An 18,516-nucleotide genomic window follows, 5' to 3' on the forward strand; every position below is an offset into this window, starting at 1 on the left:
CCTTTCCATTTAAATTGCACAATAATTCACACTTCCACAATAGGCCTGTGTTTCAGCCCACAAACATTACAATTCACAACTTTGCAATTGACAAAACGCATTCCCCAATCCATTATGCACACTGAAAGTCGAAGTATAGAGCAACAAAAATGGAATTCCTGCCATTTCCATGAACATTTCTAATCTCCTCCAACCTTAAACAATTCTTATTTCATGGTTCATTGTATGGTGTTTGCCTATAGAGTGAATCTATAGCATGTTTGCATGTTTTAAGATACATGCTATGGGACTGAAGGGCTATACAGTAATGATTTGATTTCAACATCAGAAAAATACATATACTGTACAATCGAGTTGAGGTCGGACGGTTGGGTTACAATTGTCAGTGTTAATATATCCATTTGTAACTCTGAGAATGCTCTTAGAGTTAAATTAACACAGGATTTTCATTTGACTGCGTCAGAGGTTTCAGAAGGAGCACTGCACTACACTAGAAGAGAGGAACCCTCAAACTCACGGGCTCATTACTTTTTAAATATCTTCACATCCTACTGTCATTATCTCTCTCTCCTCTTCTAATCTTACCTCAAGAGAGAGACACACTTGTGTAAGAATGGTGCCAGTGAGGAAGGGTCATGGCCAGAGATACTTTACAGTACTAACTAACAGAGTTACACTCAAATTAGCTCCTGTTAGCTAATCGGCCAAAGATACGTGTACAAAATAATACTTGAAATGGAGGCAAATCACAGCAATAGAAATACAGGTGAAAATGAAACATACACCTCGCAAATACCCAACTACCACCTATGGAAGAGAAAAGGTACAAGTAAATTATAACCAAAGCTGTGTTGGGAGGGGAAACTGAAAGGTAAGTAGTCTGTAGTTCTGAGGAGGAAGAATCTGGAGAGGAGGATGTTCTCACCCAGAACCACTAGACTGACACAAAGAAAGGTACACCAGACAGGATGGAGCATTCATTCAAAACCAGATAGACACAACACACAAATACGACACAGTATTTTAAAACAAAAAGCTATGGGTTGTGGGTTGGTATGTACAGGACCCTGGTAATGTGGCCAATCACAAATCCAGATCTCTCTAATTTGAAGTTGAGCGAAAACCTCCCCTTTGCTTGGGTGGGTGAGTCTGTCCACCTCGAGAGGAGGTGGGAGGTTTTGGATTTGCATTAGACATCGCCTCGGGTCTGCCAAACCTAGCAAAAGGAAATTGGGACGGTGCCGTGGCACGGTGGCAGGATGGAATAAGGAGACGGGACAAATGAACAGTACCTGCAGGGGTGAAGGTGAAGGACTGAACTGCAAAACAAGAAGACAGAGAGGTTGTGTGTTAAAAGCCTGCAGAGGTAAGCGGTGCTTTAGGGGCATCTGCACACCAGGGATGAGGTTGTGAGACCACATCATCTCCCAATGTGCAGGGAGACAGCCAGGAAAGCAGCCAGCTCAGAGGCCACAGAGATGTGGAGATGACGGCACGGACCAAAGAAAATACGCGCACACGCACACGCACACACACACACACACACACACACACGCACACGCACACGCACACGCACACGCACACGCACACGCACACGCACACACACACACACACACACACACATAATGCAACAAGAAGAAATTAAGAGCATAATCTTCATAGAGCAAATCCCCGCTGCCTGCAATTAAGACCCTTCAGTTTGACATTTTGCGTTTAATGTGAAAATAAAGAGGGGAAATAATACATAAAGGAGAAATTTAAATGAAGGAAAACCTCTTAATCTACTTGGCATTAACACTGGATTAATGGTGGTATTATACCAGCTGTACTACTAGTGTGCATTCATTACCATGTCCTGCTCTCTAATTAAATCTTGCACCCGTGGCCTGTTATGTGTACTTGGTTGCTATAAGTATTGACTGGAGGTCACTCAGTGAGATGTCAGGGTCAGTGTGTGGGAGGCGAGCTGGACCACTTCAAGTTTGTTCCGGTCCAAACAGTGACCAGTAGAGAGTCCAGTCTGCCCACTCAGCCCCACACCAGCTCTCGGCTATTAACACTGTGGGTGGAGGTGTCAAAGACTGCAGGCCTCTGAATATTATTCATGTTGACATCTGGCTCCCTGCTGAGCATCAATGCAGCACCCCCTCCTCCGAACCTTACTGCTAGCAGTGCTTTCAAAAACCTCATCAAAATTATGCTAATTCAAAATGAACATGTTGAATCCTCCAGATCCTACAGTCTTTGGCATGGGTGGTAAAATGAGCCCCACGTGAAGTGCTAATGTAGAGAACGAAAAAGATGTGAGAAATAAGGTGTGTGTATAAACTTCTAGTCTGTGTTTTAATTTGCATTACATGTTGCAGTCCCTGAGCGGTCTAACCTGCATAGTTGCTCAGGCCCTTTCGCTTCTTTCTTCTCCAGTAGAGCCAGATGCTGAAGCCCATGAGGATGACCCAGCAGGCTCCTCCGATGCCGGCGATGAACGCTGGCTGCTTCACCACATCAGTGATTTGCTCTGTGATGCTGTTGTTTCTGTTGCCGCTCATGATCACGTCCCGGAAGTCCTTACCTAATGTGCAAAGAAGGGCCACGAGTGTTAACCTGAGGGCTCTCAGAGAAACATGACACAACATTTAGTCACACATCGTTTAATGCCTCGGGGTGACTGTGCTACAAAATTTGAATGAACCATCTAGAAAATTATTGTTAAAGGCTTAAGAATATTCAGTACGGTCTGTATTTATAAAGCACCGCGCCAACAGATACCATGAGATTGGAAGGTGTGTGGATTATGGGTCAAAGAAACTAGACTCGGATGAATTACAGCTGAGATATTGACCGAAGGGAGCTGGACATAGATCTAGAGGGTGTGTGGTGAAAACTAATGTGTAGACGGAGGGAGGCAAAGCCCAAAAGCTTATAACAAACCCCTAGGTGAACAGACTGTTTGCTTAGCTCAGACCGTAATTCACTCCAGGGCCAGTAAAATGTGAAATGAGAAGAGAGGATCCTTCACTGTATTGATCTCCAATCACACAGCTCACCCTGGCTGGCCTGTCTGACACTATTTTGTGTTATTACCGGTATGTGCACATGCATGTATAGCTTGTATACAGTGTATGTGCATGTGTGCACAAAATATTTCTCTATCTCTCTCTCCATCTCTATAGAAGCACACAATTAAAAGATATTACACAAACTTCACATAAACACACATGCGTATAGACAGATTACATTTCCACTGCATGCGCGCACACGTGCACGCACACGCACACACACACACACACACACACACACACACACACACACACACACACACACACACACACACACACACACACACACACACACACACACACACACACACACACACACACACAATAATATATCTGCAAGCCTAGGGCTGCTAGCTCTTGGAGATGGATTATGTGAGTGACATTTGGGAAATAAGAACATGCTACAGGCCAAGCCATCAGTTCTGGGTCAAATCAGACACAATCTGCCCAGATCCACATAAATCATACAATATACTGTATGGGCATGTAGGCCACATATCAAAATAGTAGTATTTTCAAAAATACAGTATCATCAGTTAGGCCATTGCTGTCAACAACATAGGAAACTGTTAAAAAGACATGCCATTTAATGTTTGTTTTTTTATTAAAGAAAATGAAAAGGACACAATTTTGCAAGCAATTAATTCCACAAATTAACACTGATCTTGTAAATGCAGAGGTCAAAACAACTAATGATGACTTTAACAGGATAACAACCAAGCGAACCTTACCTATGACAATAGGCTGGGGCTCACTCTTGACACCGACCCCTGCACTGGTGCTGGCCGCCACCTCCACCTGATACAGAACGCCCACCTGCAGGCCCCCGACCACCACAGACCGGATAGCGGCATCAACCGTCTTATTCACATGAAACCGTGTCTCGTTACCAAGGCACCAGATCTGGGAGGGGACACAAAAGGTTGAGATAAATGTTACTGAGCAAAAGTCGAGGAAGAGAGGAAGAGGATCAGATGAACCATCATGGTGGTGTTTCTAATGGGGTCTCCATAGAAGGAAAAGCCCCAGGAAAGCCTTGACTTTTCCTTGTACCAACCTTGTACTCCTGGATGATGCCGTTCTGGTGGTCTGGGGGAGGGGGGTCCCAGGAGATGCTAATGGAGGTGCTGTTCTGGTTGCCTACAGTCAGCACTGTGACCTGCTGAGGTGGGGCACTGGGAGCTGGTGGGACACAGAACCAAGAAGACCACAAAATGTATTATTCCATTGTCAGATTGCAGAAGAAAAGCAAAACAAAAAAGACTGTACGCACGTAACGCACGCACGCTCTCTCTCTCTCTCTCTCTCTCTCTCCCTCCCCCTCTTCTGGGAAGCCACAGGTGGCTCTAGACAGTCAGAATGTCTCATTAGATTGGGATTTGCTTCAAAAATCATAACAAGTTTGACACATCAAGCCTATCTTTAGTATTTCAACTATGATTTAATATCCTTTTATTCTCCAGCCTGCTGGATTTTGTTCAGACAGTACAGTTATTGGTTTCCAGAATGACAGGCTTCCTCAAGCGCTCTCAGTCAAAGCTAAGACTCCCCGGCATTGAACCCAGCCAGGCTGGCATGTGGGTCAACAGGCTTATAGGATGAGGCCCGCACACGCCTCAGACGTGAGAGAAATATGAAGAAATGCATTTTGGGAGCTTGGACTGGGTAAACATATTGACCGGTTCTATCGATCAACCGGATGGAACTAAAGCCAGTGGGCGAGGATCAGGCAGAGGCTTCACAGTGTATGTGGGCTCTGTCCTGAGAGAGTGGATTGAAAGGAGACAAGGTTTCATTAACCTCACAGTTGTCATTCTGATAGCGGCAATCTTCTGACCCCACAAGGGGGTATGAGTAGAAAAAATAAATGACGGCAGACTGGAAGTAACGTTTTAGAAATAATGTTTTCTCATTTCCCACCAGTGGCTGACAGGAGAGCAGCGCGGCAGCCAAATACTGACAGGTCAATTACTCCCAGGCTTCCTTTCCCTCACCTCGCCCCCGTCCAAAATGGCATGTGTCACCCCACAAATCTGTGCTCATCTCTCAGCACGATTGGCCACACTGACCCGCGGAGAGCCAAAAGGCCCTGGCACGGCGGAAGACGAATGGGTACCAGTGATGAATGCAACACCTTGGCTCAGATTATAAACAATCTAGCGAGGGGAGCATCAGATCAACTAAATGTGCTCTAAATCCTGCTTCGCCGCATTAGACGCAGGTGCCACGGCTGTGCGTGGCAGCCATCGAAGACAATGTCATTCAAAGTTAATGTTATGAATGATTTAGCAGCTTATTATCGTGCATATTTGCGCTAAACAACGCACATTTCTCATTAGGGGCCCTGAGGGCTGAGCTAATAGAGCCATTAGTGAAGTGATGGTAGGCAGAAATGTGACCCGCTGTTTCCAGCACATAGACAGTGCCATGCTGTATTAATCCAGCATTAATATGAGCCATGGAGTGGTGTGAGACAAGTAGTGGGCCTTGTTTGCAAAATGTTTGCAAATCCTACAGACTGTTGAGCTCGCTCTACACTTGAGCCATTTGTGAAACACCATTGGCTACTCAAATGCAACTATAAATAAGCAATGTTTCAGTAAAGTGGTTTTCAACCGTTTTCATATCAAAGCTCATTATTTATTCAGCATTTGAGCCACGGACCACCATTTGATGACATTTAGCCTCTCAGACCCAAAACTGCAATTCCATGCTGCATTGATGTGGCACCATTAGGAGAGATAATAGGCAAACGTTGATCAAATTAATAATTCTTCTACATACTCTCTAAATGTGTGGACTTAAGTAATGCAAACTTTAAATATCATTTAACTCTGGAGAGCATAACATTGTTTTAGTATAGATATGGGCTATTCTAGTGGACAATCCGTCAGTAAGATTGAGATCACAGCACTACTCCATTTATCATCTCTGAGGGACTCACTTTCCACATGGAGAGTGAGAGAATGTCTAAAAGAAAAAACCTCCATCCAGTATTTTTAGTTTTGTAGCCGTTGCATGTTTTCCAGTGCCAACCTGTAGTGCTACCGTAATTCCAGAATCACCAATGTCTATTTTAAAAGAAATAAGTGAAGTTTAGCACAAAGTGACAACAATGTAGGATTATACTAATCCAATTGTCTGGAGGGGCAGTTGTTGGCTAGTTAGTTGGTTGTCAAATCGGCTCTCCTGAGAAAGCACACGAAGACCCATACAGGGGAAAGACCTTTGCTTGTACAGTTTGTGGTAATAAAAAACAAAAAACAAAAGGCAAGGGTTGTCAATATCTGATGTGGGGAAAGCACATGGGGACCCATACAGGGGAAGCCCTTCACTTGTACAGTTTGTGGTAAAAGCTTTGCTCACCCACTATTTTACTTAAAATGGTGATGTGACAATAAAGCTGATATTGATTCTGTTTTGGCTTTGATTTGATAGATGCAGTAGTGGATAACATTAACAGGTGGTTTCACCTTTGCGTCACACCGCCTTCACCAGATCTGACTTGGTCAATCTGGAACGACAACCGTACCCTATATGCAGTTTGTTGAGAAAGAAAATCAACAGGGGCTTTAAAGCTTTAAAGTGGAGGAGACAGCAGTGGAGTCCAGAGAGCAGCCTGGCGTCCTCCCTGGACCTGCTCCGGAGACAATCTAATTGTGTTAGCTAATGGACACCCTGAGTTTTAATCACTCTCTGGACCACACTTCCCAATCCATCTAGCTGCCCTGCTCTGTAGTCCCAGCGTCTCAGAGGAGCCCGGAGCGGTGTGTCTGACTGTATATCAGCTATTGGCCAGCCACAGTGGCGGCGGTGCTGTGACAGAAATAGAAAGCGGTCGAGCTCTCTGAGGAGCAGATGCAGGGAGCTTTATCAGCCTTGGTAATAGCGGGGGACATGCAGGTGTGCTGGCGGGCTTAGCGAAGAGGAGCCGTGTTGGTGTGGGTTTGTGTTTGTGTGTATGTATGTTAGAGTGCGTGTGTGGGCAACTGTAACGTAATGGCAGTTCCCATCCCCCGTGCGGCATTGCATACACAAGCTGACCACCAGAGATATGGTCCCTACTGAGAAAAGAGGAAATAAATGGGCCTGTCAACTCAGCAGGATGTGAACTGTCTCCAGTATGAGACGTAGCGAGACAGGCTTGTGTCCTCTGTAGGAATGGTTTGTAGTTTGTATTTGCGGTTTAGCAAAATGTTGTGAGCATGTACGTACATTCTTTCCTTCAGTTCACAGCTCTATTGTATTTCAGTTACTGAATGCTAAGATAAGTGGGTAGAATTTCTGAACATGGGGCTTTTGGACAATACACTGTATGACATCATCATAGTTTAATCAGAATTCGACAATGGTGGAGGGACCCAGAAAACAGAACGTGTGTGTGCGTCTGCCATTGTAATTTGTGCGCCGTGTCCCTCTGTGGCTGTCAAAGCCTCTATGAAACAGGCTACGGCAGAAAAGCAAGAGAGTGCTGCGTCTAATCACAGCGCAGGCCTGTGGCAGCAGGGTGATGTATTAGTCGGAAGTTGACGATAACACCACCAATCATAAACAAAGAAAAGCACAGCAGAAAGGTCAGTGTACCTGGCAAGAGTGGACAGGACATCAGAAAAACACTGATGTACGCACGCGCGCGCGCACACACACACACACACACACACACACACACACACACACACACACACACACACACACACACACACACACACACACACACACACACACACACACACACACACACGCTTCAATGTCAAAGAAAATGAAATGGGGAAAAGAACATTAAAAACCTACTGTATCATGGCAGCATTTGCCATGAAGGGTGCCTACAGGGACGTGTGTCAAAGCGTCATGCCAAACTTGTGTGTGGCAAGACCCACCACACCTTGACTCAGCATCCCTGAAATACATTTTTATTCCCTATAAATCCTTTTGTCATACCTTCCTCTGTGGTGCGTGCTGTCCTGGATTCACTGTCCATGCCCTGGAACTCGTTGAAATAAGGGCGGACCTTGATCTCATAGACAATCCCCTTCTTGAGCGTGGACAGGACCACGCCACGCTCGGATGGGACTTTCACGTCCTGGGTCTGCCAGGCTCCTGGGGAAGGTAGTCCCGATGTCTGCCTGTAGAGAACTCTGTAGCCCTGGATGAACTGCGACTGACGATCCACCTGAGAAGAAACACAATGGGATGAAGGCAGGATTGGACAAGGAGGTTCAGTACATGAGAAACAAGGGTATGGGCGCTAAAATAGATGGCGATCAAACCCGTATATCCAGCCACGGCAGAGCATAAAACAATGTATAACAGATGTACCTATTTTCTTCCTTAGGATTGCGTCATTCTACTTTAAAGGCTGTTACTGTTTTAATGGGCATTTTATCATTGGCTTCGACACAGTCAGTTCAATTACTACCCTGACATTGCCTCACAGTCCCAGCGCCCGTCATAAGAGTTTCATGTCCCAATAAAGATTGCTGTGCAACCGCTAAGGACATGTAGCCTACCATTATAGTACGTCTCAGGTGTTATATGCATGCCAACTAAAGACATATTGAAGCCTAGTGCAGAGTGTCATGCAGCAGTAATCACACACAGAAGAGACTATACACACCAGGGAATGTGTAATGACAGATATGTCCCATAGAGAAGACAAAAGGGATGTGAGCTGTGAACAACAAGGACCCTCCCCAGGAAACTTGAGCCCATTTAGCTAGACAATTAAGGAAAGTTGCATTTATACAGAAGAAGAGGGTGACATAACTCTTTGCAATGGCTTGTCAACAGTAGGAAAAGTAGTGAATGGGGCTTGCAAGTTAGATATTAAGCAGCTGTGTTTCGCCTGTGTAGCCAAAGTAAATCAGCAAAATGGATTCCCTACTTCGCACGTATGGTTAATTAATGGAATGATTTGGGAATATAAAAGCTTTCTGAGAGTGGCCGCTCTGTTTATTGAATGAGACCTGATTGATTAGTTTACAGCGTTTTGTGTTGATTACACATTACACTCATAAAGCAAGGCTTTAGCATTGCATTAGCCAGCAACTCTTGGGGTGAGAATTATTATCGAGGTCAATAAACATGTCACAACTGCTAAATGGTGCTAATGTGCTTTATTTAAAAATGAAAGCCAAATATAATGAACAAAGCCGGAGTGTCATGCCACTAAATGCTACGTGTATAAATACATGCAACTGACTGATTAGTTTGGTTGTTTACTTCTGCATAAAAAACTGGGACTACCGGTATGTAAATAAAAAACTGTAAACAAGTCACCCTTAATAAATGGGCAAGACAAGAGTGCTTCGTGTACACATTTTAGTTCAGATCACGGTTCTGATCTCAGTCGCATGAAATGCATGTCCTTATGGTGAGGCAAACATGGTATAGTTTGTCTGTATTTGTGTAATGAGGGACAAGCTATTCATGTGTGCACTCTAAGTATGTGCAGTATGCACTAGAAGGAGAATGATGCATAGTCTCACTGCTCCAGTGCTCTACTCAAAGTGCTGATCTGCAAAGGTGTCTATTAAACATTAATTTCAATCTAGGTGTATCTGGGCAAAGCTGTTGTCTTAATTGAAAATTAACTAAAGATGTACGGATGATTGATGAGAAACCAGATGTCCCTGACACATCTTTTGATGTTCCCCGCTGCTAAGACTAAGAGAAGGCATTTTCCGCTGTTTGATGTTTGTGTGCTTTCAAGTTAGCAATTACAATATTTCAAAGCTGCAGCCTTACAGAATACCTTGACTCAAATTTCCTGACATAAAACAAATAGTAGCCTGAAGGAACACAGATGGATCCTAATATTACAACACTTTTGACTTACAGTAACAGCCCAAGGTTGCAAAATAAAAGGCATGAGAGTTAAAATAATTGATTTCCTATATTCAAGTATTTTCAATATGGAATTGAGCTGTACAGACAGAGGTCTACTCTGAATGCAGACACTTGTCTGTCAGTCAAATATAATGAATGTATGCAACACACCTGATAATTGGCCAATAAGAGCAATACTTACTGTCCATGTAACCTGTATGGTTGTGGGACTCTGGACGACGGGATTGTGCAAGCGAACTATGACCTCACCAAGCTCCTTTTGTACATGCCTGTGGTCCACACCCTGAGCTGGAGGACTTATATCTAGGGGAGAGTGAGAGAGAGAGAAAGAGAGAGAGAGAGAGAGAGAGAGAGAGAAGAGGACTCCGTTTTCACACAGTTTCACAGACAGAAACTCTTACAATAAGCCTTAGTCCATCAAAAGTGGTATTGTTAAAATAATGACTGAAGCAATCAAACTCAACAAAGAGGCTTACATCCAGTGCTCATGACTTCATTTTGAAAAGAAGCAGCTTCATCTGCATTAAAATGACCTCATTCTGTTTCTGTATAATGTCTCTTGTCTGCTTTGGAGAAAAGAAAGAACTTTGGCCCAAATAGTCCTTTAGATCTGCACTTACTGGGTCCTGGCTGAACAACCACATAAATGAATGAACTCTGAATGCACAACCCTAGACATAAGGACACAGTGAGAGAAGATTAATGGACACTACTGTATGACACTATTTTCCAGCTCATTTCCCATTTTGCACATGCATTTGTTTTGACTTAAAAGGGAATAAAAACCCCAGTGCATGTTATACTGATGCTTGCTTTATACTTTCTTCTAGTAGATCTACAAGCGTAGGACACCAGCGACATATTTTGTAGTTATTTACTAAGTGAAAAGGGTATGGCAAATAGCTCACAAGAGGAAATGATATTTCAAAACAGCTTCACTCAGACAACAGAACATAGTCATGAATCACAGGCCACACTAATGGAGCAAGACAGGCCAAATGCAGTTTAGAAGACATGAAAAATCAATTCATCTTCATTGACTGCCACTGTCAATAAACATGTCTATGTGTCATCTCAAGAGATTCCCCGCTGAGCAAGAGAGAGATGTGCTGCTATTAAAAAACGACTCCCTACTCTCAAGGAACAGTAGACTGCTGGCTTGCATATGACGGCGCTTAGCCAAAGGTTGCAGGGCTATTTTGGAAGTGGACTTATCAGATCAATGTAATCTGGAGACTGTGGTCTGTCAGGCACCTTAATCAAATTTTCTTTGGATTTAGACACAGTCATTCTCTCCTGTCATGATCATTAACATAGCAGGGATTGCGCTAATGGAGTTATGCATTCCAAACGTAGACACGTTTATTTTACATAATTGCCTAAGTGCAGCCCTAATGAGCTGGCCTCAGATGGAGAGTTTGACCTGCAAAGTTCTGTGATTGCTCAATGTAGCTGCTCAATGAATGCTGCTGAGGAGTTCTGATAACTACAGTACTGTATTACACAAATACATACTGATGATCACATTTTTTGGCACGGTACTGCTAGTCTAACTGATTAAAAGAAGGGCGGGATGCAGGGCAATTTTAAAATACAAGATTTTAGGCCGTCTCAATAGGCACATTAGCAGCGAAGAGACAGGTCAAGCTGTCCTTTGGCTGCACCCATTGAGATGCATGTTAAATGACGGGATTTCTCCATATAAATAATGGATCATTTCAGAAGCAAAACTTCAAAATGTCTTCTAAATCTAGTCAACCAGGCCTGCAGTAGGCTATGCACTGGGCAAATGCGCTTTTTGGGGTGGGATTTAGCGAAGGGCTAATTCCGCTGACCAGAGCAATGGTCAGAGTTATGGCCATTTGCAGTTTAAACACTGCTGTAGTGCCCCATATGTGCGCCATTTCGTTTATTTTTTCTTTCGAAAGCTTCACCAACAGAGAATATTATTTCTTTGATTCAAAATTTTAATAATTAGGTACTCAAATAGTAGTGCCGTTATACTACCCAACTCAGCAAACTGTACATCATGACAGTGAAAACAGATTATCATGTGTTTTGGGATAATTAAACATATTCGACAAACACAGACATGTGTGTTAGTGTACCTTGTGTTCTGACAGGCTCAGACATGGGGCTGGGATCACTCAGGCCCTGGGTGTTGACTGCTCGGACCATGAAAAGATAGATGGTGTTGGGCCGCAACCCTTTGACTGTAAACTGGGTGGTTTTTACATGATCTGCAACTGTTTGCCAGCTGTTGCTCACTGACTGACTGCAATGAAAGACAAAAGGTTGATAACTGTTAGACATTAAAACCCCATACCTTCGCCAATGTTTGTTTGCTTGTTTGTCAGGTAAAATAATTTGCGAATGGTGGCTGGATTTTCATGGAAATCGCTGGGAATGATCGATAGGTTGCCCTAAGGAGATGATTCACTTTTGGGTCATAAAGGTTAAGGTCATATTTCAGGGCAAGTTACATAATCACTCACATCTCAGGTGGCAATGTCATATCTTGACAGCTTGATTTGACTAAAGAGTGCAATCCTTTTCTTTTTTAAGTTTAGTATGTTTATTTAGCATTTCAGCTTGATCACATAAAAAATAAAAATACAAGTGCTACTAAAAACACAAATTACAATTGCCTATCTAAAAGTCTAATAACCAAATCTAATGATCTTTCTATTTGATATTAGTGTGCATGGGTAACACTAACAACAGGTGAATGATGGCATGTGCCATTGGTTATGCGAACCTGAAGGCTTCGATGACATAGGAGGCGGTCGGGGTTGCTCCAGCCAGTCCTGGCTGCCAGGACAAGGACACGCTGTTCTTGGTGACGTCGGTGACTTGAGGCTTGGAGGGAGGGCCGGGCAGCTCGTTCTCATCGCGGCTCTTTATCACCACCAACCCCGCAGATTCTGCACGGAAAGAGAGGTGGTACTCGAGTCAAATCCATTGGGTCAATTTGGCACCGTTTATACACTTGTATTAAAACGAAGAGGGACACATTCTGTGGTGACCAAGAAGAGCTGACGAGCGAGGAAATACAGTATTTATTTATGTATTCAGTTACTTAGTTAGAATAGAATACATGAATTTGCGATATGCTTTGCTGTACCTTTGACTTCCAGGAATGCACTCCATGACGTTTCCCCACTCGAGCTGGCAGCCACACATGTGTAGATCCCAGAGTCTGTGAGCTACACACCGCACACGCACGAATGCGCGCACACGCACACACACACGCACACACACACACACACGCACACGCACACACACACGCACACACACACACACACGCACACGCACACGCACACGCACACACACACACACACGCACGCTCACACACGCACGCACACACACTTCAAGTTAAATGACTCCCCCTAATAACACTTTCAATGAAAGGGACATTTAATTTTGTGCATCCAAAAAGGAGATGTAATGACTGAGTACAAGTGATCTTCCAATCAGGGATAGGTTGAAAAGCTAAGGGGTGACTTCTTCATGGGCTTTTCTGGTGCTGGCCAAATTGTGTGTCATTTGTGAGTGCCTCAAAGTGCTGACGCTAATTTCCTAATGAAATCCATTTTCTACTCGCCACCGCTCCATCACTCCCACCCAACCCCCTTATTTCCCCACTGTCCTGCCGACCACAACAAAGGCGAGCTAATTAATTTAGGGTGGGCTGCTGGAACCCCCTGGACCGATGACAGCCGGCTTGTCTCTCCATCCCTCTTAGGATCTTTGGTTGTTTGTTGGTTTTCGTCCCTGCGCCTTCCTTCGATTTATTAAATAAAATGTCAGTGGTCGGCAGCTTTGTCAAGCATAATGGATATTCCACTGAGACCTCAGAGTGGGGAAAGGAGGATGTGAGCTTTTTAAATTCAATCTACCCTAAACGTGTGTGTGTGCGTGTGTGTGTGTGTGTGTGTGTGTGTGTGTGTGTGTGTGTGTGTGCGTGCAGGTTTCCAACCCAAAGCTGGACCCCATTCAGCGCTGCACAGCTGAGCCTCGTCTTAGCTGTCACGTCAAGTGACTGAAGTGATACTGAAGTGATAGTATCTAGCATTTTGCAAAGATCAATACCCTCTATTCATCTCTTTAGGCATTATGATTCTCAGTGTCCATCTAAGTTACACTTAAGCCATGTCCTATTGGACTGCCTAAGCTAGCACCCCGCAGTGATACATACTTGAGCAATGTCTACACAAAATAAAGCAGGGAACGTAGGAAATGGGGAGGTTGCACCGACAAAATAAAAATATCTGCTCACAGAATGCTTGCACAGAAAAGTCCAGAAGGTTAGTTTAAGTCAAACCAACATGCACACAGTAAAATCCTCAGTGTTAATGTGTCCATTTGTAACTAAGAGATTGTACAAATCTCTTAAAACAGCACTCAGGATTTGACAGTGCATTGATTGATTGATTGATGAATTACTGCCGTTTAAGACGAGGAAGAGCGCCGGGCCTCACCTTGACGCTCTTGATCTGCAGGCTGCCCAGCTCCTGCAGGGACATGCGTGGGTCCTTGCCCAGCAGACTGACCCCATCCTTCAGCCAGCTGATTGAAGGAATAGGATCGCCCGACGCCTGGCATTTGAGCAAGGCCACGCTGTCCACGCCCAGAGTCTGATTGGACGGTCCCTGGCGAATGATGGGCGGTGGCCTGTCCGTGAGCACTGGGGACACAGGAGAGAGGGTCGGTGAGTAAGATGACAGCGGCACTCAAAGCAATTCATCCATTTGACACCGACATCCATTTCAGATAGACGCAGACCTCGGTATAATGGGCTCGACTGTAAAATACACGTTTGAGTGCTCTTATAAAAAAGTGAGTGAGGGATGTGGTTGACTAATAAAGTAGGCTGTTCTCAGTAGGTCTTGTAATCGTACCACAGAACAATGACTAGTAGCAAGAATTTCCAGGAAGCATGGGGAGGGGGAGGGGGGGTTCAATCTCATTGATGTGGCAGAGGGATGCTAAGCAGTTTCCTGTTACTGCCTGGATACTCATATAAAGTATTTATACACCGACTCTGTGGTTAAAGTGCAGTGGTAAGACTCTGGCCAACTGACTCAGAGTAGTTAAAATAAATGCTTTTTCAAGTTCGAGTTCAGTGAGGTACATTTCTTCATTGCCCATCCTTGAGATGGGCACCCTGAATGCAACTAGATACGTTGACTCTGAAAATCTAAGCAAAAGCAATAGCACGTTAAAATCGTTGAATGAATTATGTTCATTTATGTGACGAGGAATGCCCGTGGGGGCCCTTCTGTGAAATAGTGAAAAGTGTCAGAGGTGTTCGCTTTGTGAGTTAGCGCTGTAGCACACAGGCAGTTTATACATTTAGAGTTGAATAATGTGGCGCCCCAGTGGCATCACCGGGCCCACATTAATTAGAAGGTATGGATTAATGACGGCAGACCTGCGGGGGCTAATTACCCAGTCTACCTCAGTAACCTTTCAACACATCACCATACCCTCTCTTCTCACAGCTATGTCAGAGAGGAGGAAACAATGGCAATTCTTCTCATTATCTGCTCTTTAGGTAGACTTCAAAGAAAGGTCAGAGTGTACTGATTTAAGACCACTGGATGAACTACTGCGAGCCAAGTCCAATCCAATGATAATATTTCAACTCTAATTTAGTCCACTGTGGTATGTTTTTGTTAGTGCTAATGGTGGGCAAATTCATCATGAAGAATCATTTATCGGTAAATCATAACACAAACCAAGATAGCTTCCAAAGCTTTCACCCCTATTGGGCTGGCTTTACTGTATATTTTACCTTATCCCATCCCGTCACCCAGGGAGTTCTCTGCCTGTCATTGCTATCACCTTGCGTGATTCACAAAGCCATTATGAAACATTTTTCATTTCAACCTACATAGTCTGAACTGTAAAGGAGACTCATTTTCGCTAATGATACTCCGTGCTCGGATTCATGACTCCCAATGCATTCCTTCCTTCAGGAAATATGACAGTAAGGTATGATATGTCCTGATTAAAGGCACGCCCACCGAGACTGCGGGGTCCAGGGAGTAGATGCGTCTTGTACACAGACTATGATGGAGTGATGGAAGCGGAGGAGGCGCTTGACGGAGGCCTTGGGTGTCTGTCTGGACCAGGAATTTCTCATTACTGATGGCCTTGAACCCACAGGCTGCCAGCAGCACCCCACCTCCCACGTCCCCCAGGGACACTAAATCACCTGAAGGCTGCAGCAGGTGTGGCCATGACCTCACCCTGGCCCTTTTCCTCTCATCTCTACTGTCCTTTTAGCCCTGCCCAACACCCTCTGTCTTCCTATCACACATTCCGGATGTGTGTGTGTATGTGCGTGCGTGCGTATAGGTATAATAAACAAACCATGACTTTAATGACCAAACCAAGGGATTGGAGGTCAAAAACTTAACTTCTTGATGTTGTATGGGCAGACTTGATTTAAAAACATCACAACGTGTGAAGTGAGGGGCGCCGTTATCATCATACATCTTATGTTTTCATTGTCAATCAATGATTTGCTCGTCTACACATGACGTAAATGCTCCATTCATTGTCAATGGCATTTAATGTTTGCGTCAGGACAAAAATGTACACTTTAGCTGAATATAGGAGGGGCTTGCACCCCTCAAAAATAAAGTGTGTCTGAGGTCCTTTTTTCGGTTAGCACTAGACATGCGGATGGGCGTTTACATTTAAGCTTCCTGTCTCAACAGCAGAACAGATTACATACTCCCACACCTCCCGGTACCTCATCATAATTCATCCCACAGACAAGCATGTCACTCACTCTATCAATCACTGCTCTCCCCCTTACTCATATACATGCACATGCATCCATGCATGCATGCTTAACCACTATTCCCTATTTTGGGCATGTCATTATTGGTGAAATGAAAAGAGAGGGGGAAAGAAGGTTAAACTCAACTACAAAGTAGAAGTGAAGTGAGGGGCGCTCTTATCATCATACATCATATACATCATCACATTCTGGCCAATCACTTTTGGCGTCCTCACTTGTCCGTCTTATCTTTTCTGTTTTATCCTAACATTCCGTGCTCAGCCAATCAAATCCTTATAGCTACGGGGTTCACACAAACACACAAAGCTGGGCACAGGAGGGGCTAGCGCCCATCAAAAACAGATTCCTCTAACAATACCCAAAGCCAAAATGAAGTAAAGTATTCAGTATCTCTGTGAATTCTTGCACCCGCAGTCAGTGTCAGTAGCGTTTAGGCAATAGGCACATACTTAAAGGAGTACTAAACCCCTTTTCAGCTTTATCTTCATATAATTAGTCCTCACTAATGCTCATTATTAGATGGCACAATGACCGTCTACTCGCTCATGTCTCATTGGTGGAATAAGGACAGTTATATCATAAACAGGTGTCCCAAAAGGCACATAGAAACTATAGCCTCATCCTTATTGAAATAGAGTCCGAAATGGAAAACCTGCCTACCGATGATGCCCTACTCTGAGACACAGACTGAGTAGACAAATGTTCTAGCATTTTATAATGAGCATCAGTGAGGACCCTTACATGAAACTATTGTATGTAGACTAGAAAATGGGTGAAGTGGTCCTTTAAGGTTGTTTTGTATTTAGTGTACGTGCCGGTGTCGTGCACCGCAACTAGCAGATCTACTGTACTAGCTCAAGCTTGTAGAGCTGCTATTCTGGGCGAGCGACAGAGCACACACCCATGTGTAACTCAGGCTTTAGTGTGCTGGCATTAGGAGAAGGTAACGTGTCTCACCATCTGTGACCTCCAGTTGAGCTTTGGCGAGGATACTGCCAGCCACGGTCAGGGCCTGGCAGATGTAGTAGCCAGAATCTGCCCGCTGCACAGACGAGATGGTGAGGTCTCCGCCAGGCGACACTGAGAAGCGGCTGTTGGGTTGCTGGGGCTGGTTGGGAAACAACAGATTCTGCAGGAAGAGCAGCACACAGTCGATTAGTGAGAACAAGGCATCCATTATCACCGGGAAAATATCCAAGTAGAACACACTCATAATAAACTTCCTTCACACCACACACACCCACACCCACACCCACACCCACACCCACACCCACACACACACACACACACACACACACACACACTTTCAAACAAGTCCATCCTTCACTGGGTTAACAAATTAAGCGCTCGGCCCAGGCAGTGGCGTAACCGTCTGGGCACCCGACTGGTGATCCAGTCGACTCGCAGTGTGCCGCGGGTTCGACTCCCGAGCCCGACACGGCCTTTACTGCATGTCATGCCCCCATCTCTCTCCCGTTTCCTGTCAGCCTACTGTCTGTCCCTTCAAAAACCAATAAAAGGCATAAGCCGCAAAAAAATATCTAAAAAAAAAAAAAAAAAAAAAGGGCTCAAGCAAAGGATTTGAGGGTTCCGTTTGACAAAACAGAAGCCACTTATACTTGGGCCAAGCCAAAGACTCCAGAGTTTTCTGACTCCTGGTACCGCTAGATTTTCCTCTCTGCTTCAGCGCCATGATGGCTTTGGGGAGTTTTGGTTTGCCCACAGAGACCATTTGAGCTAAACTTCTAGTGAATATAATACAGTTTATCTTTAGACGAGCAGGAGTGATGGGTGGTA

General features: G+C 44.5%; 1 protein-coding gene across 4 annotated transcripts in view; it reads right to left on the reverse strand.

The window, feature by feature from the left end:
• The window catches only part of robo2 (roundabout, axon guidance receptor, homolog 2), a gene marked incomplete at its 5' end in the record, with an annotated part of 328,032 nt that overhangs the window by 36,801 nt on the left and 272,715 nt on the right, over positions 1-18,516 (reverse strand). For 3 of the 4 annotated variants that reach the window (XM_083772813.1, XM_083772815.1, XM_083772812.1), the window contains 11 exons: positions 1,293-1,319; positions 2,384-2,567; positions 3,786-3,962; positions 4,117-4,241; positions 7,998-8,229; positions 10,087-10,208; positions 12,014-12,180; positions 12,664-12,829; positions 13,030-13,111; positions 14,387-14,592; positions 17,677-17,848. In XM_083772813.1, the coding sequence (XP_083628939.1) occupies positions 1,293-1,319; positions 2,384-2,567; positions 3,786-3,962; positions 4,117-4,241; positions 7,998-8,229; positions 10,087-10,208; positions 12,014-12,180; positions 12,664-12,829; positions 13,030-13,111; positions 14,387-14,592; positions 17,677-17,848 (1,660 nt within the window). The remainder of the gene's footprint in view (positions 1-1,292; positions 1,320-2,383; positions 2,568-3,785; positions 3,963-4,116; positions 4,242-7,997; positions 8,230-10,086; positions 10,209-12,013; positions 12,181-12,663; positions 12,830-13,029; positions 13,112-14,386; positions 14,593-17,676; positions 17,849-18,516) is intronic. The other variant, XM_083772814.1, reaches the window with a different exon arrangement.

The sequence above is a fragment of the Protomyctophum parallelum genome (genome assembly GCF_964188405.1).
Source record: "Protomyctophum parallelum genome assembly, chromosome: 9".
Classification (NCBI taxonomy): domain Eukaryota; kingdom Metazoa; phylum Chordata; class Actinopteri; order Myctophiformes; family Myctophidae; genus Protomyctophum; species Protomyctophum parallelum.